Here is a 22,618-nt window from a genome sequence, read left to right as displayed (position 1 = left end):
ATCTGACTGGTGCTCCTCAGCCCTGTTACTGTGAGTGTATCTGACTGGTGCTCCTCAGCCCTGTTACTGTGAGTGTACCTGACTGGTGCTCCTCTGCCCAGCGCCGGTCTCAGCAGGACCGTGATGGTGCTCTCTGATTCGCTGAGTGGGGCCGGGACGTCCTCGTAGTCGAACACCGGGGCTGAGAGGGAGAGGTGGAGGGGTGGGTCAAAGCCAGTATTAAAGCCAATAGCAAGCAGGGCATTCCCATAGTCATTCACAGGGACAATACGAATCCCCTGTAATTAAGACACATCTCCTAGCCACACCCCCAGAAACTGGTCTGTTGACAAGGAACAACAAAACACCTCTCTGGGGAACACAACACACACACACACACACACACACAAACTGTGTTCCCATCTCTGAAAAGACAATTAGTTAGAGAGCAGCCAGGCAATGAAAAACATGAGCTTCTATAGTAGAGAAAGATTATTAATAATCAGCTAAACCAACAGCCTCTGAAAGAAACATGTTTTAGTCTTTCATTTTGCAAAACAGAAAACAATGTAAGAAAATCAGCATACAAAAATGCATCTTGTTGGAAAAACATGAGAACGTTCAAGCAGGGCCTGCTAGATATAAACCAATCTGATGCAAAATGATGGATTATGAACAACTATATGTACATTTTGAAAGACAGACTAATGTACTGTGTACTAGTGGACAGTTATTGGCTTCAAGCAACTCAGTATAGAGTTCACAACCTGCTGTGAGGAGAACATGTACAGTATGGCAGAGTGTAAAACCTTTCTATGACTAAGGTTAATGGATAAAACTCACTTTCCTTCATCGTGAAAGGATGGTGGTGACGCTTTCACCGAGTTAAGTGGACAAGTTGGATTAAAAGAGATTTAATACAGTTCAGAGGTAATGGGCGTAGTACATCCACTGTAGTTCACATGTCAAGGGTCAAGCACAGACTGTGGCTCAATGGACAAAACCTGTGATGCACTAAGCCCATGGAATGTATATAGCCAAACTGTACATTTTCTACCTTGCTGTTCTTTCATTTTTCGGTACGTGTTTTACAGCCAAATTATAAATTACTTGAGATGGCCATTGAAGCAGTGACTTTAGGATATCATCTCAAATTTAAAGGGAAATCCCAGGTGCAAAGGGCAAAGTCTTTTATAAGCACTCACCATTGTTATTTTCCTCTTTAACCTCAAGGACATAATTACTTTTATTTATATTTGTTTTTTATCTAACCAGTTAATAAGTTTAAAAGGAACCGAATAGGTGGAACGAACCACTTCCCCAGTCAATGTTGTTAAAAGAAAATACGCAAAACAGTAGAATACCCAAGAGTTGCTATAACATCAGTGCTTTGGAAAAGTTGAATGGTTACAGAAAACTCCCACACACCATGCTTGGAAATGATGACATATTTGTTTTGGCACCTATTAAGTGGCAGCCTTTGTCGAGAGGTTTAAATATTGATAGAAACTGTAACCAACACTTTACAGTTGTGGGGAACTTCTTTTCCCTCTAGTCGAACCAAGGATCCACCTTTGCTATCCTGACAGAAAGACTATGTGCGGACCCATCTCAGGACAGAAGAAGGGACAGGTCATCAAGTCAATCAAACCACAGAAACCTGTTTAGTCTACTCCCAGCCCCAGCCCCCAGGCAGGCATCAGAGGTCATGCCACACACCCTCACCAGAGATGTTGGTGGTGATCTCCGTGAGCGCCGTCTGTCCGAAGCCCTTGGCAGTACGGGCTCTCACAGACACCAGGTACGTGGTTCCGGGGTGAAGGCCAGAGAACATGTGATACGTCTCGTTCCTCAGCTTGGACACGGTACGGCGAGGGCCTGGAACGTTGATGCCAGGGTCGGATGACTCGATGCCCTGGTAGCTGATCTGTAGCATGGAAATAAACACACCAAGGATCAAAATGAGGCGTTGCAGTTGTTGGCAGTGTAATGACAACTCCTGGATTCTACAGAGCTTTCTTTGTGCTATCTGAGGGATAAAACAGTTAGCAATTTTCAAGTAATTTGGTGAAGAGTCAGGTTTATGCACTAAGGAATGCAAAGATTGTACTGTTTTATGCTGACATCGTGGATTGATTGTTCAAATATGTGCACTCCTGGATAATATCTGCATCATACTGTAGGGATTGGTTAGAATACAGAAGAATCCTGGGGGATTGGTTAGAATACTGATGAATCCTGGGGGATTGGTTAAAGTACTGAAGAATCCTGAGGGATTGGTTAGAATACTGAAGAATCCTGGGGGATTGGTTAGAGTACTGAAGAATCCTGAGGGATTGGTTAGAATACTGAAGAATCCTGGGGGATTGGTTAGAATACTGAAGAATCCTGGGGGATTGGTTAGACTACTGAAGAATCCTGGGGGGTTGGATAGAGTATCGAATAATCCTGGGGGATTGGTTAGAGTATCGAATAATCCTGGGGGATTGGTTAGAGTACTGAAAAATGGAAGAAAACACAAATCACAGTATGACAATAAGTAGTCTCTAGAAATAAATTGTGGAAATTATGCATAAAGCTCAAGGGGAGATATGATTGTGCTTCCTGAGATCATACAGTAGGTGTTGTTGCTCCCAGTATCATTGTGCTATATCAGGAGGAGAGAGGTGTTTTATTGGGGGTGGTTTTAACATTGGGAGTCAAACAGAGAAAAAACAAATGAGGTAGTGTTACTGTGTTTCTGACTGGGCTTTGCCAGGCACCTCCACCCACAGAGAGACTCCACCACACAGCCCAAAATGAGTTCATTCCTCTTATCATCATGTGTTGCAAGAGGTAGCACTCTGAGGCTTCTCCTCTGTTACCACCCAACCAGCCAACAGCCACCCCAATTATTTCAGCTATTTTACTATTCTCTCCTGTTCTCCCTCTCCTCTCTGCATCTCTTCCCTCTCGCCGCTTTTTTCCATTCCCCTTGCTCTTTTCTCTTCTCTCTATTGTTTCCCTGTCACCCCACCTCTTCAATCTTTCTCCCATCGCTTCTATATCCTTTTACTAGGCAGCTATAACACCTCGTTTCAAATTCGTCTCCCTGCTGATTCAAGTGCCTCCACTTTCTCATCGTCTCACAATAGTGCCTTCTCTTTCCATCCTCTACATGTTCTCTCACTCTCGCTTCCAGTCACCTTCAATATCTACTCCAACAGCATCTTCCTTTCCCTCATTTCATCAATCTGTCTATCAACCTCTCACCAGCTTACTATTTACACCAGTCTGTTCATTTCCAACACTCTCTCTGGGTGTCAGAGCAGTCTCCGGCCCAGACCTGTTTCTGTCTGGACACTTGGTTCATTCAGCTGTGAATCTGACACATGCCTTCCCTTCTTTCTCTCTCCCATTTGCTTTCTCTTTCTTTCTCCTCGCAGAATTGAACCTATTCAGACAGCCTCTATCTTATTCTCTCTGTCTCTTCTTCTCGGTCTCTGCCCAGACGGAAGGAAACCTATTCAGACAGCCTCTATCTTTCTCTCTCTCTCGCTTTCTGTCTCACTCTCTCTACACTGAAGAGAACCTATTCAGACTGCCTCACACCAAATATCCGGACACATGACCACAGCCTGCCTGACTGACTCCAAGACAGAAAGACAGTCTGCCAGACAGACCTATTGCTTTCACAACTGATCCGGGCTGTCCACCCACTCAGCCCAGAGGAGCTAAAAATGTGCTTTGGTGATAAAATGTAACTTTTTTTATTTTATTTGATCAGAACAAGTAAGTTCTGTTAACAGAGCAGTCACCCTCAGCAGTGTCTAAGCATTTTCCATTTTTTGATTTAAGTCTTTGTGCAGGACATAAAAAGCTAAATCAGCATAATATAAGAAGAAATGTTAAAGGCTGTGACAAAAATATTGCTGTGGATTCAACAGTCTGTTGACATTTCACAAAGGTTTGTGTCTTTATGTTAAATACAAAAAAATATTGCAAATAAATATAGGAACTAGCAAAAGTATTTCAAATGATTATGAAAAGTGTATACTAAAACATGATGAGCAATAGATGCAATGTCTCAAAATCAATATAAATCTTCACTTTATTATGAAGGTTTCTTCTCAAAATGTATACTTTCATGTATTCCAAATTTGAGAAGAAAAACAATATGAAGGCTTCATATTGTCTTGTGTGCTCCAGATTTCAAGAGAAAGATGATGAGTTCAACAGGAAACTGAACCTGTCTGTTGGCTAGCTTGTGATAAAAGCTGACTTGATGCTCTTGACAAAAGATACATACCAGAGATAATATTAATTGCATTGGGGATAGGAATTCAGTAGCCCAAATGTAATACATTTATGTAATCATTTATTAATGATTAAAGATTTTTTATGATCTGTCCAAAAACATCATGCAGCAGAACTTGGGATAAATATTTATGATAGAGAAATGAAGTTGGGAGATTTGATTTTCATAGAGGTGTATCTACACAAGTAACATCATTTAACACATAGTAGATGTGTTTTTTGATTAGACACCCATACACCTATGGGTTTTTAAGAGTATTTGCGAACACTATACCTCAGTATTACAGTAAAGATTTTGTGAGGCTAACCTTAGGTTAAAAGGCAAATCAGAACTGGGGCTGGCCGGCGTTAATAGCTACAACATTTCTGTCAGTTCACTGAAAGTAATCTCTTTAAGGTTTAATAGTTGGCTACACAGGTTTGTGGTGGGCGATCAGAGAAATACACACGCATAAATAATAAATTAGAAGCATTTAAAGTTGCCCCTGTGTGAAAGCATCTCTTAGGCAAATAAGTAATTATACTGCTTCTCTCTATATAATTGCAGGTCTGCAGTCGGAGGCTCAGACACTCCACTAGCCTCATTAGCATAGGAACATATACAAAACCCTGAACTGTGGAGACAGACAGAGAAAGAGAGAGAGAGGGGGGTATAGAGGGAGCGATAGAGGCGACATTCCCTGTTAATGATAGGGTGCGTCATGCATACGGTGCTCTGTATTCTCGGGAGAGGAACTCAACAACAACATACATATATTCGTCAGGTAAAAAAAAAAAAAGGTAGGCACACAAGTAAGTTAAGAGGCAGAAAGGTAGACAGACATGCGAGTTCGGGGGCAAAAAGTCAGACAGACAGGAGGCTTCAGGGGTAAAAAAAAAATAAAAGGTGGAGAGACAGGTGTGTTACGGAGGACTTCCATACCTCATATTGTGTGATGACACCATTGGGTTCCACAGGCTCCTCCCACTTCAGAAAGATCATATCATCCAATGGGGTGAAGGTCAGGGACTCGGGGGCGATGCCACCAGGAACTGGGAGAGAAAACCCAACATAAACATTCTGCAGATGATTGAATTGGCGGTTCTATAGGAAGGAAGTGATAGAGGATATCCTGTTTCCAGCCCAAAAGGATGAATGTAGATTCTACTTGGCAGCTTCGCAAGGAACACAGCGTGGCCAGGTCCCAAATGACTCCCTTTTCCTGTGTAGTGTACTACTTCCAACCAGAGCCCCTAAACGTGCTCTACAGAGAACAGGGTGTCATTTGGGAAGTACCCCATAATAACAGAGCACCGTAGCTCTGAGGATGACAGTCTATTACTCTTCTTTAGCCCTACACTGACGCAGAAAACAGAGCCAAGAGAGACAGACAGGCACTAACTAGAAAATGTGTCTTTCAGGGTGTGGGACTGCATGGAATCCACCCCTCCATTCTGCCGAGTAGGAAGGAATGGTGTGGGCAAACTGAAGCCTGGATAATCCGTGGGAGGGTTCGAGCTAGCTTGTGTGTTTGTCGGTATATCTGGGTAAGAACGTTCATGCTGGTTTCTTCTAACAAGCTCCTCCTACTGTCTGGGTCTGAGGCTCTGGATCAGGCAGCTAGAGTCGGGAGCAAACTGTATGCCGACAGCTAAACCTGCTCTATCCTCTCTCTCTCCCCCTTTATTTATTTCTGTATCTGTCTACGCAACTATACAGCATCAGAATACCACAGTGTACAATATAACAGGGTAATATTAGGGCCTAGCAGCGAAATCGGCGTCCAAACAAGAAGCTCAATTACTGGGTCTGAGACTGTCTGAGACAGGGACTCTTGTTTTGACATGGGGATTGTGTGGACTAGCACTCAATGGATCAAATACAGGGCTGTGAAATCAGGGCATTTTGTGTTATTTACAAGGCACTGCACATTTTGAACACAGTTGATTGATTCCGAGACAGAGTTGGGAAAGTTTGACAACTAGGAAGAATGGCTTGAAGCTGTGTGTACGTACGTGTGTATTTGTGTGTAAAAAAAAAAACTAAACAGAGGTAATTTTATTACAATTATATTTTAGGGCTCCCTGAAGAGTTTTTCCATTATTTTCACTTTGCCCTAAGCGAGGTCTGGGAAGATGAAGATAGTTGAGAGCCTCTCTCTCTCATGCTCGCTCGCTCTCTCTTCCTCTCCCTATCTCTTCCTTAAAGTGCTGCTGTTCAGTTGACTATGAAATATATTACAACATACAGCAGGAGAACATTGTCCTCAAACCTTGACTTTGGAGATTTAAAAAAGCAGCCAATTTCATACTTATACAATGCATTGTACATTATAAACTGTGTAGTTCAAGTCATGAATGCAGATTGGCTGAAAGCCAGGATATATTTAAACAAAACAGCAAAATTATGGTGCATGGCCAATATAGCATGGCTAATACTACAGCTAAAAGCTGTTCTTAGGCACGACACATCGTGGAGAGCCTGGACACAGCACTGTATATGCAATTATAAACTGATTACAAGAGCAATTACAAGCGTTAAGTGTTGGGATGTCATACCTGTAGTATATGGTCTCATATACCACAACTACCAGCCAATCAGCATTCAGGCTTTCAAAGCAACCAGTTTAGAACAGAATGTATAACACGAGCATTACAATAAATATTGTTACAGTCCTAATTAAGGTGGTAACCAGTTCATAATAGCAAATAAGGACCCTCAAAGGTTTTCTGGTAAATGGCCAATATACCACGGTTAAGTGCTGTCTCCAGGGGTGTAGAACACAATTTTGGGCCGTGTACATAAGTGGTCTCTGAGGGCCCCTCCCCTCTTTATTCAAGATTCAAACATTTTCAAGGGACCCTCTACCTTTTAGGGCCCTATATACTTAGTACCCCTTTCCCCCCGGTCTGACACCACTGGCTGTATCCATGTACAACTCGTGCCTAAAAACTGCCCTTAGCAATGGCCATATACCACAACCTTCATTCCATTGCTAAAATAATCTCGCTCTCCCCTCTCATGGGTCAAGAACTGCAGTGAGAAATGCTTAATTGCACAGTAAAGTACTAGTTATTTTCCAGTGCAATGGGTACATTTCCTCTGACCTACAACTTCAATCCATCTTGGGGAAATGTATATTAAAATGTGCTTAATCCGCTGTTGTACATAGAAAGATAAGACAAATCTTTTCACTCTATTGCTGGTGGCCATGACTCAGTGATTCATTTTTAATCTGCATCCATTTAAAAGGCTGATCTTCCATTTAGTTATGCTGATCCTGCTTATTGTACAAGTCAATATTTGTGTTTTTTCTTCCTTTTGCTGTATTTATTCACTGGAGGCTCTACCAGCACGAAACCATTATTTTTAACTGAACAAGGCTGCAACTGCCGGTTTGTTTTTGTTTCTCACTGTGGAAGGTATGGTCGGTTGTACAACCTTGAAGATGCAAAAAGTAACTGTATTCTTCTTGATCAAACCATTAAACACATGCTATCAATACATTGGGTCGTGTCAATTAAAGCAAAAGTAGCAGCTATTTTGCAATGCCAAAAAATGCATATACTGTAATAGTAAGTCCTGTCAAGAATACAAGAAAAAAATTACAATTACTTTCCTATTTAATATTTTTTTTATATCGTAATGTTCTTCTAAAGGTTGATTTTGAAAACGAATGTAACTTTGGAAACACATATGTTTACCCCTGAGTTTTCTATGGGATTGTCCCTATGGGCAGATCCCTGTTTATCGTATTATACAGTACATTAAATCACACAAATAACCTTAAGATCTTAGGATCAATGATGTCATGGCTGACACTAAAAGTGCCAGTTGGTGTAGGCCGGTACACCAGTACAGACTAGGCTACAGGCATAATGTTTCTCACAATGTGAGACATCGAAATTACAATCCTGCGCTCTGGCCAATCGGGCAGTCTTTGTGTCTTTTTAAATGAGAGGCGTGTAATTTGTACACTTGTAAACGATTCAAATAATTGCTCAAGATAAAACAGACAAACTACATAAACACCCGATAGTGTCCTTTACCTGCTACTTGGACAATACAATTGTGTCTGATTCCACTGCAGAATATCATTGTTGTCAGCTGGTCATTAGACTGACCACTACTGCGTCAAATACATCCTGGGTTTTATATCAATAACAACTTTCAATACATCTTAGTGATTTAATTCCACATTGGAAGCGAACCCGCAACCGTGCCTTTGCATGCTCCTTGCTCTACCAGGCCATACCACAGCACTGACCTTCCTACCCACTAGACTATAACTTTACAATGCATGCTGGATAACTGAGTCCACTTACTGTCCTCCTCGGTTTGAAAGGTCACCTCCCTGCTCTCCTTCTTGCCCTCTGGGTTAGACAGAGCAAGCCTGACATGGACGGAGCGGAACGGGGGCAGGTCCCTCAGGGTGAAGTGTGACTGGTTTCTCTCTACGGAGAGACACTCCCTCACCGTGGCGTTGTTCCCAGCACTGCCCCCTGCAGGGGTGGAGTAGCGGTAGCACAGCGAGACTGAGTAGGTGTGGCAGCGTGTCAGGTTGTAGCCAAGAGGTTCCCACTGTAAGGCCAGCTGACGAGGCTGGATCTCTGTGGCCGTGAGGCCCCGCAAAGCACGCATGGGTTCTGACCGAGAGATTGGGGGAGCAATAACAAGAGAGAGAGAGAGAGTCAGTAAATGAGAAAAAGAAAAAAAAGGAAGACATGAAGAAAGAGATCAGTGTGAGATGGAGCGTTGAAGAAAAAGTAGAAAGAATGTGTGAGAGAGAGAGAGAGAGAGAGAGAGAGACAGGCGGTTAGTTTGATGTTTACTTTCCAAAGTCGCCATAGGAAACTTGGTGCCGATAAAAATACGAACACCCTAGAGAGTGTGAAAAGCAGGGAGGAGGAGAAGAAGGAGGAGGATGAAGCCATGTCGAACCGCACATTATTAATATAATTTCACTCATGATTCATCTCCTCTTTACGGAGCAGAAGTCTGCTCAGCTCCAGGACCAAAGGCCCTATAAGCTCAGACGATGTAAGATTGAAGATGGAACCAGCTAATTATCACCGTCATGTGTGAGACTGCGGTGGCTCTGTTCCTGTTACACCGACGTCCAACCACAGAGGGACGCGTCCAAAATAGCACCATATTCCGTTTAAAAAGTGCCCTACCGCCCAATGGTCTTTGGTCCACAGGAGTGCTCTACCGCCCGTTTGGGAAGCGGTTATGAAAGCGCGGCTTGTCGTTGGATTAATCACACTGCCCACCCAGGCTGGCCTCTCTGTATGTTGAGCTGTGGCCCGTCGCCCCGCAACCCAGACGGACGCCCAGGCCCCCACTCCACTCCACTAGGCTAATCAGAGGGACAGGCCCGAGGAGGTGGAGTACCGACAGGGCCGGCCTCCGCTGGGTCCAGCTCATCCCACCCCCTCCGCCCGTCTTTAACCACTGTGCCGGCGAGCTAACGGCCGGGACACTCTCACCGGGGGTCAACTGTTGTTATGAACACAATCAGGGCCGTACCTTGGAGCTGACATAATCACCGGCTCGGGGGGTTTGGAGTCTACCCGCAGCGGTTGGAACCGCCATTACCCCCACGGGTTAAGAGAGCGGTTTTACAGTTCAGATGCTCAGAAGAAGCTGTTGATTACAAATTTACACCTCAAGGGGAAAGAAGATGGGGTCGTGTGAGATAATACCAGCAATCAGCCCGTGTTCTCAGTCTGCCTAATGCGCTTCCCCGGTATAAAAGGACAGAGTAACAGACGTAACCAGATTATATTTCTTATGCAAATGCGACGAGTGAGTTTTTTTTTTGTGAGCAACATGTCAACATGTCATAAACACATTGAGACATAACTGAATTCCCTCAGCTACTTCGTTGGGTTATTTATTGTCCCATCAATCATTTTAAACTTGACAGAAGAATAATCAAAAGCGTTCCCTCCGGGGATGTTGTAGTTTAAAAATAAAGAATACCAAAAGATGAATTAAGGTAATTGAATAAACACGTTTTTCAAGAAAATACTTCCGCCGTTGCTTTTCCCAGCCGTGATATTTATTTGTGTTTTTTTTTCCTGAGCTGGACCGGGAGAGGGCAGGGAGATGCCAGGCACGCGGTGTCACAGGGGCCCTATCCGCTCGTTCGCCCCCAGAGATCGAGGCTCACATCTGGGCACGGGCATCACAGTGTTGGTGGGCTGCATCATAGTTGGAGCATCGTGACAGGAGGGTTCAGAGATGATGACAGGCGACAAGATGTCACGCTGGTCCACTTGGCACATCTACAGGGGTTGTTTCGTACAGATAAGCACTGAGCACTCTAAGTGCAGATGCGCACACGTGCTCGTGCGAGCGCAATCGTAATGCACATTCAGAGAGTAGGGTACATAAGTGCCTCTGTGAGAAGGCTGCCGGTTCTTCACTCTAGTGTATAATTAAATCAACAAACATAATTTAAGTGTAGCTGTCCACACACACACATACGTTTCTAAAGAGGTACCTGCGTTTTATGTCAACCACTGAGAGCTGTAATCACTCCACACAACCTCTCAACCACAGGACAACCTGCCATTAGAGAAGGGAGTGGTCGCGAATTTGTTGTTGTCCTTGGATTATGAAGGATGTTGTTTATGACAAAGTCAATGACAAAGGAATGGAGAAGAGTAGAGCAAAAATGATCTAGGTTCGGTTTGGACCCAGGGACGCAAACCCCAACTCACCTGCACACTTCGTCCTGCTGACAAGAGGGGGTCCAGGAGCCCCTGTGCCCCCCTCCCCTGGCCGGGTCAGTAAAACACTGATATGGTACTCTGTGTCAGGTTCCAGATGCCACACCTTACAACAGAATAGAGTAGAAATACGTTTTATCTATCTACATATATATAACAAAGACATAACTAGCCATTTCAGGCTTGAAGTATGACATTTTCTTTTTTTTCCTGTAACAGCAATGTAATCCGGAACCTTCTTTAAAAGGACCTGTACACACTGATGTTACAAACAAACACACACCTTATAGGTGAGCGAACCCACGCCGTGTGTCTCTGACCACGGCGATTGGCTAGCCCGGTACTCAATCTCCCGGCGAATCACAGGGCCATCTCCCACGATGGAGTTGGTGTTGAGTTGGATGATCAGGTAGGTTGGGCCAGCTCGGAGAAGCTGGGGAGGGGCGATGGGGGTTGGGGGCACTGCCAGGTCGAGGGGCGGTACAGTGTTTAGACAGCGGAGTGTTCAGGCCATGATCAAACACACACATTGAGACAAAAGGTGCAGTGGAGACTAAACCAATGCCTTTTATTTCATTAAACACAATAGACTGTTAAGAAAATGCTTGATTAATCGGTCTACAGTTTATCTAGTTCCTATCCTCTGAAAATGATATACACTATAATGATATAACAATTGTTATCATCTACGCCATCTGGCTCATCATGAAAACATCCTCTGTAGACGTCAAATGAACAGAGATACAAATTAATTACAATGATCCATAGTTTTGCTTTTGTGTACCATTGAGACTAATTAAAACAAGACAAAATCACTGCCACGCCATTGTTTAATGAATTTAAACGGAATGCGAAACAAAACGTCAAACATTTCTATAGAATATGCAATAACTGTTATGTCAGGAAGATTTCAGGGTTTTTCACGTTTTCTGCTTTCTGGTTCATCATTTCAATAGCGTTAAGTCTGTTCTGCAAGAGCATCGACTCACAAAATCTGTTAATCATTTTGGGAATAATTTTCAGGAGTGGCACTCGAAGGGAAGCAAATGTTTAATTTTGACCATTATGAATGTGAATAAGAGTTTATTTGCATGAGTGATTGTGTGAATTGTGCTGTCAGTCCTTTTAATGTTAGCAAAGGACACACACATACACACACACACACATACACACAAGTAAAAAGAGGAAACTTTTTTTCTCTCATGTGAGAAACACACACGAGAGAGCGTATTCTCGTCGACTCTCCACAACATATACAGTAAGAGACAGAAAATATAAGCAAGAGAGGTTTTCTTAGTACAGAGCATATTGCCTAGATGGGTGTGTGTGTGTGTTTGTCTCACATGAGGAGTGCTGGGTGGATATACAGTTGTTGTCAGGTGGAACATATGGAGGAAAGCATTGAGAGGTGCCAGGGTGGTAGATCGGTGTTTTGGTGGGTGGGAGGAATCAACAGGACGATGGTGTGAGCTAAAGTGTGCAACAGGGCTCCAATACATTTCCATTTTAGACATTTAGCTGCCACTCTCATAGAGAACAACTTGCATACAATATAGATTGCATACATTCAGAACATCACACATTTTAGTATATTGTTTAGTTAGGAGGATAGGAATGATTAGGTGTCTGTGAGGATATGAGAGGCAGATTGGAATTGCAGCCAGGACAATGCATTTTATTCAAATAAGATCCAATAATGGCTCGATAAAATATTATCAAAATCGTTATTAGAAGTGGTTTGACATAAACACATTTTAAGCAGGTGATTCTGCTTTACTTTGGAATTAATCTCACCTGCGATGAGCTGCAGGTGTCTGCAATATGAAAATCACCCAGTTTGAATAGAAAAAGCACTCTCTCTGTTTTTTGTCACTGTGTGTACCTCAAATGGCATAGAGAAAAGAAAGAAAACCAGAGAAAAACAATGCCAGGTGCGGACAATCTCAAGGCAATAAGTAGATGTTCCTATTTCAACTGAAGGGATTTGGTAAAGCACACATAAACCAAATCTCTAAGTTTACAGAAAACCAAATTAAATGGTGGAGGTTTAGTGATGTTTTGGGGTTGCTTTGCCTTAAACATTTACACTGAATGCATTTTAGTGCACAATGGAAGCTGGGTCTGCATTGAAGGTCATGTGTCTTTCAAAGGCTCGTGCACAGACTTCTGGAGGGGCAGGGGTCCAACCCAAAAAGGGCACCCCTACATAAAACATTTTTAGCAAATAATACATATTTTAATGCATAACAGCAATAAGCTTTACTTTTATATACTATGTGCATGTGAATCTTACCAATAACTTAGCTGAGCTTTCATCCTTTCTTAAGTATAATTTTTTTGTATATTACAATGAGAAACGTTATACAATGTCAAATGTATCTTGGCCTTTGAAATTCAACGAAGTGCTGCACATATTTTTATTTGATGTAAAATGTGTCTGTCAAAATCTATTTGCTGGCTAGAAAAGCACAGTTATAGGTCTATAATAATTATTAAGTACTGTGGATCAAGTTTGAGATGCGTAATAGAGAAGAAACATAAATTGGGCCGTATTGAATCACCCCAGGCCTTAGTCGTTCCACCACTAGCCCAAAAAACTATTCCACAGCACCTTAACCTTGGGCAAACTCTTTATCCAGAAAAAGATTTCAGGCACTGAACATACACCCTATTGCATCCATTTAGGAATTTTAGTATTTATCATTACATCTATATATGCCATATTATGTCTTCTAATGTGACTGTAGAAAGGATGAACAGACCTCCTGAGCTGATAAATAAATTAAGTGATGGTATAGCTCTGAATACAAACGTGTCTGCCTACCAAGAGGATGTGAGCCAGCTGAGCCTAGTAACCTTACAGATGTGTTAAGTTAATGTAGCTACTGTAGCAATGCACTATTTCTGCAGAGCTATACATTCCAAGCTAGCACCACTAAAGGTAAGGGTAACTAACTAGCTACAGTAGCCAGGTACAGTGGCCAGAATGCTATTTTTTCTATACAACCCTCTCTCTAAATCGACCCACCCAAGACCATTTTTATCAGCACATTGTCATTAAAGCAGCCCAGTTGTGCGGGAAACATCCCCATCTGGCAACACTGCAGCAAACGCGTAGCACGTGAAGCACAAGAGGCGTGGTAAGTTAGGCTAACCCTTTGGAAGGAGAGGGTTGTTCAGCCTATTTTTCATGTTGATATGTACCTTTTGGTTGTGTTTGGAAAAAGTTAAAAACACCTATACATTTCAAGTGCGGTGTCCTAAAGGGTGTCAGTATGTTTGAATGACCATGAGTGTACAAGCATCAGCATTGCCTTAGGACCCGCCATACTTTACCTCTAACGATGAGTTCAGCGAAGTTGGACACGGCAGCTCCACGCGTTGACTCCGTGATGCAACGATACAGGTCCTGCTCGCCCCTCTCAGCCTCCACCTGGAAGGTGGCCATCAGACGCTTGTGGCTCAGACGTTGGACAGAGGACGCAGCCACAACCAAGCCGTTACGGCGCTACAGAACAAACAAGAGTAAATCCAACCCATACGGTCAGAGTGGTCATGTTCCCCTGAGTAGCTATAACTGCCACCGAAAAGTGTTCCTTTTTAGATAAACGTATGTTGACCAATCAGATCTAAAGTGAAAAAGATCCAAATGTGGTCTTTCTGGTTCGAAAGCAGCTATAAAGGGAGAATTACCTCAACTGGCTTAAACAGATTGTGTTTGCTATACTGTAACAGAATGCATGGCCAGGAGATTGTGCCCTAAACAGTGACACTGAGTCTGTTCATGTGGGATGGGAAGGAGACATGGAGCCAAAGTGGGAGAGATGAGTTTAGATGGAAGGCGGAGATAATAAATACTCTATAAATGTTACAGCTAACATCTTGGCATAATGAGTTAGGCTGGCGTAAGGACTTGCCCACGGATACATACCTACAAATACACACACACACACACACACACACTCACACACACACAGGAAAACTCACACGCACATGTCATGTCTTTCCAGGTGCGGAGGGCAATAAAGTTTTACTGACCGCTCTCAGAATAATGCCGGCAAGATGTTATATAAGCGAGCTAGCTGTTGCCCTGCTTCCTGCTTCGCACCAGTGAGTGGCCTGGACAGCTGGAGCTGTGAATTGGTTCACGTGGGGAGGGGGTGGAAGCAGATGCTCAGAAGTTTGAAACGGTATAGGAGGAATAAGGCCTACATCATCAGTGTTTCCCTCTTATTGTAATAACAGCAGTGGCTTGTCACTGCTAAAATGTGATGTGCCGCCACAGAAAAACAGAATCATTTTATGAAATACGTTGGGTTTTTTTTCAAGCTGAGTGCAGTTTAGCATCGCGTGCAGTTTACTATCGCACCAGCGTCAGAGCAGAGCAACAATGTCCTGCACACAATGTTTGGAGTACCAAACTAGCTTGTGAGGTTCAAAGAAACATAATTGTCTGTCTGTGCACGCGCGTTTGTGTTGAACTGTCAATAAGTGGCTGTGACAATGATATAAAGCTCTTAGGGACAACCAAAGGTAAGAAGTAAGCTAGCTATGTTTAAGAATATTAAAAGGTGGAGCACACTGAGAAATGGTTAGAGCTTAAGTAAATTATTTAGAGAATATATCGAATATAAATAAATCCTATTCTGAAAATCCAATTTTTGTTGTTAATTTGTTTGTCCTCATTGTGTTATAATTCCAATCACACTATATTTTCCATCCATATTTTCCATGTACAAGGGACACTATTGTACAAAATACTCTGGAATTTATAAAGTTACAAATATGATTTGAAATCATGGGCCACTGTGTGCTACATCCAGCAAAACCATATTTCCTACCCCCCTCTTTAACACGCCATGCAACACACTAGTACATGGAATTCATATTGCCTCATTAGTTAGTATTTAGTGGCTTTTATTATGAGCCTAGGAGGTGATCCATGAACAGTTTTAGACAATGGTTAATTGAGAGTGAGTACTTAGGTAATTATTAGAGAATGATGTTAAGACAGTATTGTCAAATAATGTTAAGAATATGAAGTTGACAAGCAAGAGAGACTGGTGTACAAGGAGAACATCTTAGCATTTCACGCCTTTATTGTCGCTGATGCCAGCGTGTCGGCCCGCAACCCCCAAAACCCCCCAAAAAGTAGGGGAAACACTGATCATACAGCATATAGGCTGTCGCCTCAGTGACAACGTTAGGCGAAGGAGAGAGTAATTCAGTGTATTATGGGGTTATTCATTTCCATTAACCCATAGCATGTTGGACTACATTTCAATCATTACAGGTTGGTGTATTCACAGCTACAGGTATGTTCATGTTGTTAATGTTTTAGGTGTTTGAGATTCTTTAGCTGTCAATCACAGTCCTATTCAGGCCTTCCTACAGCTACAGTCAAACATATAGAAATCCTAAACCTGTCCGCCTTCCCGCTATCATTCTCTCTTCCCTGCCCCATAGCATGTTATGATCATGACTTGTAACAAGTACAACTCTGTGACAAAAACACAAAAGACATCAAGGAAATAAACATGAATCGAATAAAAAATTATTACGTAAACAATTAGTTTGGAATATTGAAACACAAACGAGAGAGGGGAAAAAAGAGGAGAAGAAACTTGGGGGCTCCAGTCAGTGCCAGCTCACAGTGGAGGAGATCAAAGAGAAAGTAGCAATTAGTGTTTTGAGGAGAGGAACAGAGAAATGCAAGCGTGCGCTCTCGTGCACACTCACTGAGTTGAGTAGGAACACAGAAAAACACACCGCTAAGGATCAGACAGCACTGTAAACAGTTGATGGACAAAAAAAAAAAAAAACAGAAGGCAAAATGGATTGAGGAAACGTCATTTCTGCAGTTACCAATCCTGATTTAACCTTAACGAGTGAAGAGCGTGGGAGTCAAAGCAAAACAATGGAATCTGGTTTGAACTAGCCCTGCCGTTTCTGGCTCAGGACTTAAATGCATGTGTGTGTTTTTCCCAACGTGGGCACAGTATCAGTAATATGAGTCACTACTGTCATGCATCCTTATGACATACATTTGAGGGAGTGAGTGTGTGTGGGCCTGGATGTGCTTGTGAAACTGCGGGTGTGTCAGCCTGTATGTGCCTCAGAGAACTACAGAGGAATAATATGCCAGGTTTTTGAACTCCTGAAAGAGCAGTTGCTCCAGATCCAAAAGCCTTCCGTACAGAAGAAAGGAAGTGAGGAGGAGAGGAGACTGAAAGAAAATGGAGGAAAACACAAGGGACGGAACACCCTGTACACAGAGATCTCATTTACAAAGCGTCTTCTTCCCTCCTCCGTCCTCCTTTCCTCATCTATCATTTCAAAAGCACTTAGAAGTACAAGCCTCAAGGACGCAGAGAGAGAGAGAGAGACAGAGAGAGAGAGAGAGAGAGAGAGAGAGAGAGCAAGAAAGAGTGAGAGAAGAGAGAGAGAGCAGTTGGGGGGTGGGGGCTTTCAAACTGGGGTTTAGGAGACAAAATATTAGCTCAAATTCATGCAGCAGATATTGAAACCCTTTTGAGATTTGAGAGATTATTTTATGGAGGAATATTACTATTTAACTATCAGCCAGTGAATCAAAGGGCCACACAAACAGCAAATGCCATTTGGTTAAGGAAAGTAGAAGATTTGAGCTCCTAGGCAGTAACATACACACACACACACACACATCCAGCCTCACCTCCAGCAGGAATGGCTCAGTCTCAGTCGTCTTGCCAGTGGCCACACACTGGAAGGTTGCATTCTGCCCTGCATTCACCTCCACATCCCCCAGCCGAGAGAAATGGGGAACCTTGTCTGTGGATGGGGAGAGAGATAAAGCAATGATAGAGAGATAAAGCGACAAAAAGATATCCTCTGTGAGTCTAGTAAATGATTGGGAAAGTGAGAGAGACACACAGACAGACAGAGAGAGACAGAGAGAGAGAGAGAGAGAGAGAGACAGAGAGAGACAGAGAGAGAGACACAGAGAGAGAGAGAGAGAGAGAGAGAGAGAGAGAGCATGGCATTAGTGCAGCTCAGCTCTCCCAGCTATGCCTGTGGGCTGTGGCTTCAAGAAGACTTCAGCTTCCCCTCACTGTACTGGATGGGAGAAGACGTTCAGTGCCTGCAGTGCATCTTGCGGGCTTTTTAGTCTTATGTAAGTACCCTCGCAGCGCAATTACATGAACACATTCTCTTTTTTTTCCTTCAGAAACGTCACCAAGTTCATCAGGGCATTATGACACGCCGGTGTTATCCTGGGTTCAGTCCGTCGTAAAGTGAGCTCTCAGGCATTGGTTTTGTCCCTAATAAAGGCAGCATGAACAGTACACAGAAACACATCACACAAATAGCAGGAATCCATTTAGTCGCAGGAGCGCTTAACATATAGCATTTTTAAGAAATTCAGTTCCCCCCCCCAAAGAAATTGACAAATGATGCCTTGGGTGGCACCCCTGTTGGTCTTCTCCCACTTCATAGTCACCAAAGTGCTCGCTAGCTGTAATAACACCTCGTTTACTGGGTTTTGTGTCGAATAATAATAGAATAAATTGTCTGAACAGACATAATTGCACCTAGGGTGTCTGAAATCACAGTCATTTGAATTGATGGTTTCTAACCCAACACATTTCTTTGAATGGCGACGGTTGATATCTATTGGTTCGGCATCAGTCACACAACACCAGCCTGACTGACGCAGTCTACGTGACTAACAGCACAGGGAGAGCTGTGACTCAAAGTGCAAGCCTTTTGATTGGTTCTTATTTACTAGCCATTTGCATGCACAATGCCGCAAGCTTCATCAGCAACGCCGCAGATTTCAGAAGTGAACATGACAGTTTGGATTTTGTAGGGCAGCGCTGTTGTAAAACACAGATTAGGATTTGTTCAGTTTCAGATGGATTTCTCCAACCAGCGGTGCTCATCCGCTTCATTATCAACACCTCTGGGCGACAACATCAAAATGGCATTTCCAGAGGAAAGAGGACAGAGTCAGGTGTCAGTCAGGCTAACAGCAAACGGTAACAATGGTCTTGGTTGTTGGTGCACAGAGTAGGAAGAAGATTGTTTCCCGTTCGTTTGCTTGCTGACAGCATAATGAATTATAAGGACAACATGCAACTGACAGAGATTATGTTCACCCCTTTCTATATGTTGAATTCGGTGCACTCTGGGCTGGTGGATCAAGCTTGTCTGGGCTCACCAGAACACAGTAAAGTGTTCTCGCCACTACTCAGTAAAAAGGTTTTTCTTTTTTTCTTTTTTTTTTTACAGTTTTCTATTTCTGGATTATGCACTGAAATAGCATTTCACAAAAATAAGTGGCTAATGTGCGTGTGTGTGTGTGTGTGTATATACACACATTTACATACACACACAACCACACATTTTCTTTTTTGACAACAAAATGTGTCAAAATGTCTGTAATGATTCACCTTGATGGTATCTCTATAGCACAGCAACTATGGTACTCTCTGGGGAGCATTCTGTAGGAGCTCTAGAGAGAAGACTGAGGCCGGGCCCCCAGCGGCACCCAAGTAGAAAGTGCTGCTTTGCAAGCACAGCCTGTGATATTCCTTCAAACCTGCAAAGAGAGCCACACAATAGATGTGTGAGTGCTTTTGCCAGCTTCGTTTGGTGACAGTGAGCATTAAGCAATTCACTGTTTACCAGGATTAATGTGAGATGGGCCTGGAGGTGGTGCCTTAAAGTGTAAAGAGATCAACAAATCACAATCCCATATATTTACAGATACCCAGGATATTCCCTGCTGCTGGCAGTAGACAACACATAGGGAGAGAATACTTAACATCTAGACACTGACATAAAACCATATACAATGGGTGGTGACCCATTATATCCTGATTATATGCTACATTTACATGTACAGTTGTACACACTGGCAGGCAAAAGATGCAGAGAGATGACGTTTGGGTGCAGTATAGAGGAGCGGTTTAGTTAACAGTAGGGGTGGTGAGCATAGTCTTGTCAGTCACTGTGGGACAGATGCCAGTTTGCTGAAGGTCATCACGGGGGAAAGATGTCTGCCCTCTGAATGTTGTGGAACAACAGTGGGCCCGGGGTCAGAGGTCATCTTGGCAATACTCTTCCTGACCCTGGAGTTGTGTAGAAACTCAACGATCGCCAGGTGGGAGCTGACTTTATCGTTTCTGCTGACTATACGCTGCGGTTTACCTCAGCAAATGAAATAGGCAGACCCAAACCAGACGGTGAGAAAAGAGTTGAGGATGATCATTGATCAAGATTGACTGGGAGGTTGTTTTCGTCATTTTGTCAATTGACAGTACATTGACTAGGGCCGCTTCAAACAAATGAAAAAACATCATAAAATTCTTGAAATTGCTGTAAGTTGTTGTCATCCAACCACAATCTCCTAAACCCAGAACTAGACTTGTTTAAAAGATTATAAGAACATTTCTGGCTAACCAACGGAAGACCAAATTCAAATGATAGAGCTCAAAGTAAAAGGAGAATAAATCAGGCTACATGGTAATCTTGAAAAGAAACGACATAACGAGTTCTCAATTAACCAAGAATAGCTTCTGCGGATTGACGCAGCCTAGATAACTACATTTAGTCAGAAGAGACGATCAATAACAAACGATAAGGTAGTTTACCAGATGTGTTTCTGTCACCACATTCCCCTCATCACTAAGACACACCATACGCCCGCACAACCTGAAATGTAGCTCCAGCTAATTAACTAGTAGCTAAAAATGATTTTCTCCTCCTACTAACATTTTATGATTGTTCATTAGGTATTACGTTTTCGATGCCGATTGGGAACTGTTAGTTAATTATGTAATAACTTTGCACTGATTTAGGTATATAGGACGTTGTGTATTTTTCTTAACGTTAAGGATGCCGTTTGAATGATGAAACACCAATGGATTCCTTGCCACTGACAATGAGACCGACCAGACCGGCGGTCACACATTGGTGGAGGTAGAGTTGGTGTAGCGAGCACAGGAACGGTTTGACTATGCACCTTTACAGGGCTCTATACCGGCGCTCTGAACACGTCACTTACATAGCAGCCTAGATACACCGCTGAAACAGCATTCATCTTCGGCTTGTCCAGGGCCATGTTGATACTTCTGCAGGCTAATGACCAAGCACAGACACACTGGCCTGTAGTCGTTCAGCTTCTCCGGGAGTGGAAACACAACGGAGGATTTGAAACGTTAACGGTGCAATTTAGTGGCATCTGAACGAGTCTGTGTGAAAACCGTGTGTGAACAACACGAACGAGCGAACAGACGCAAACCGTGTCATTAAAACAGACACTCTGGAGTGCATCCCAGTGAGGAGTCTTCCTTATTTTCCGCTGACAAGCCTCTATTTAGCTATCCAACACCTGCTCAAAGCCACTGTGCATGTCACTTAGCACTGTGGTGAACCACCGTGAGACATACGTTTAATTCACATTCACTGGCTTCCGTTTAACAGCTTTATTCAACAGGGATATTAATCAACGTTGATCCAAACACGTCAGAGTTAACTACAGGCCTAGGGTTAACTGACACATTTTTACACCCCGAGGAACTTTCATTTGACAGGAATGTTGTTTGACCATAACACGTGTTCAGAATAATAACGGTGACTCTGGGGGGGGGGGGGGGCAAGAAACGCCACAGAAATGCCAAGCGTGTCGGAATGTGCACGAGACAGCCTCGATTTGTATCTCCTACAGGCCAAACAACTTGTTTTTTGCTGCCTTAGGGGGAATCCTGCCAGCTTGGAGACTGTAGGTTTTCCACGGAGGACCCAGTACGTCTAATGAGAGTGTTGATTTTTTTAATGGCGATGGCGTGGGCCAGGAAAATGCCATCTGCATTAGGGCCACACACACACCAACACACTTACACACAAACACCGGCAAACACTCAGCAACAGGTTCTATAACACATGAAAATACATGCACGCTGGTCAACCCCACAAAATAATTGTAGAATTTACTATGGAGTAGTATAGTACTTATACACATGGTTCAAAAGTTTGGGGTCACTTAGAAATGTCCTTGTTTTCCATGAAAACATATGTGAAATTAGTTTGAATTGGAAATATAGCAAAATGAATAGGAAATATAATCACTGACAAGGTTAGAAATAATTATTGCGTCCTTCAAACTTTGCTTTCGTAAAATAATCCTCCATTTTCAGCATTTACAACTTTACAGTCCTTTGGCATTCTAGCTGTCAATTCTTCCTGAAGCACCTCCCACAAGTTGGATTGGCTTGATGGGCACTCAATATGTACCATATGGTCAAGCTGCTCCCACAACAGCTCAATGAAGTTGAGGTTGACTGTGCTGGTCACTCCATTATAGACAGAATACCAGCTGTCTGCTTCTTCCCTAAGTAGTTCTTGCATACTTTGGAGCTGTGATTTGGGTCATTGTCCTGTTGTAGGAGGAAATTGGCTCCTACAACAGGAGCCATATAGGGTATGGCATAACATTGCAAAATAAAGTGATGGCCGTCCTTCTTCAAGATCCCACCATTTCCCCCACAATTGTCCTCTGTCTAGTTCGTTTTCTTTTGCCCATCTTTTCTTTTCATTGGCCAGTCTGAGATATGGCTTTTTCTTCGCAACTCTGCCTAGAAGG

At 43.0% G+C, this 22,618-nt stretch overlaps 1 protein-coding gene across 10 annotated transcripts in view; it reads right to left on the bottom strand.

Annotated features, from left to right (window-relative positions):
- The window catches only part of ptprua (protein tyrosine phosphatase receptor type Ua), a 169,718-nt gene that overhangs the window by 46,206 nt on the left and 100,894 nt on the right, over positions 1 to 22,618 (bottom strand). For all 10 annotated transcript variants that reach the window (XM_029122724.2, XM_020050295.3, XM_020050293.3 and 7 more), the window contains exons 5-12: positions 17,687 to 17,802; positions 14,329 to 14,500; positions 11,276 to 11,454; positions 10,984 to 11,098; positions 8,581 to 8,901; positions 5,198 to 5,307; positions 1,705 to 1,906; positions 79 to 181 (exon numbers count right to left, since the gene is read on the bottom strand). In XM_029122724.2, the coding sequence (XP_028978557.1) occupies positions 79 to 181; positions 1,705 to 1,906; positions 5,198 to 5,307; positions 8,581 to 8,901; positions 10,984 to 11,098; positions 11,276 to 11,454; positions 14,329 to 14,500; positions 17,687 to 17,802 (1,318 nt within the window). The remainder of the gene's footprint in view (positions 1 to 78; positions 182 to 1,704; positions 1,907 to 5,197; positions 5,308 to 8,580; positions 8,902 to 10,983; positions 11,099 to 11,275; positions 11,455 to 14,328; positions 14,501 to 17,686; positions 17,803 to 22,618) is intronic.

This window comes from Esox lucius, chromosome 10 (genome assembly GCF_011004845.1).
Source record: "Esox lucius isolate fEsoLuc1 chromosome 10, fEsoLuc1.pri, whole genome shotgun sequence".
NCBI lineage: Eukaryota > Metazoa > Chordata > Actinopteri > Esociformes > Esocidae > Esox > Esox lucius.
Note: the sequence above shows the minus strand (reverse complement) of the source record. Positions and strands in the feature narration are given on the sequence as shown.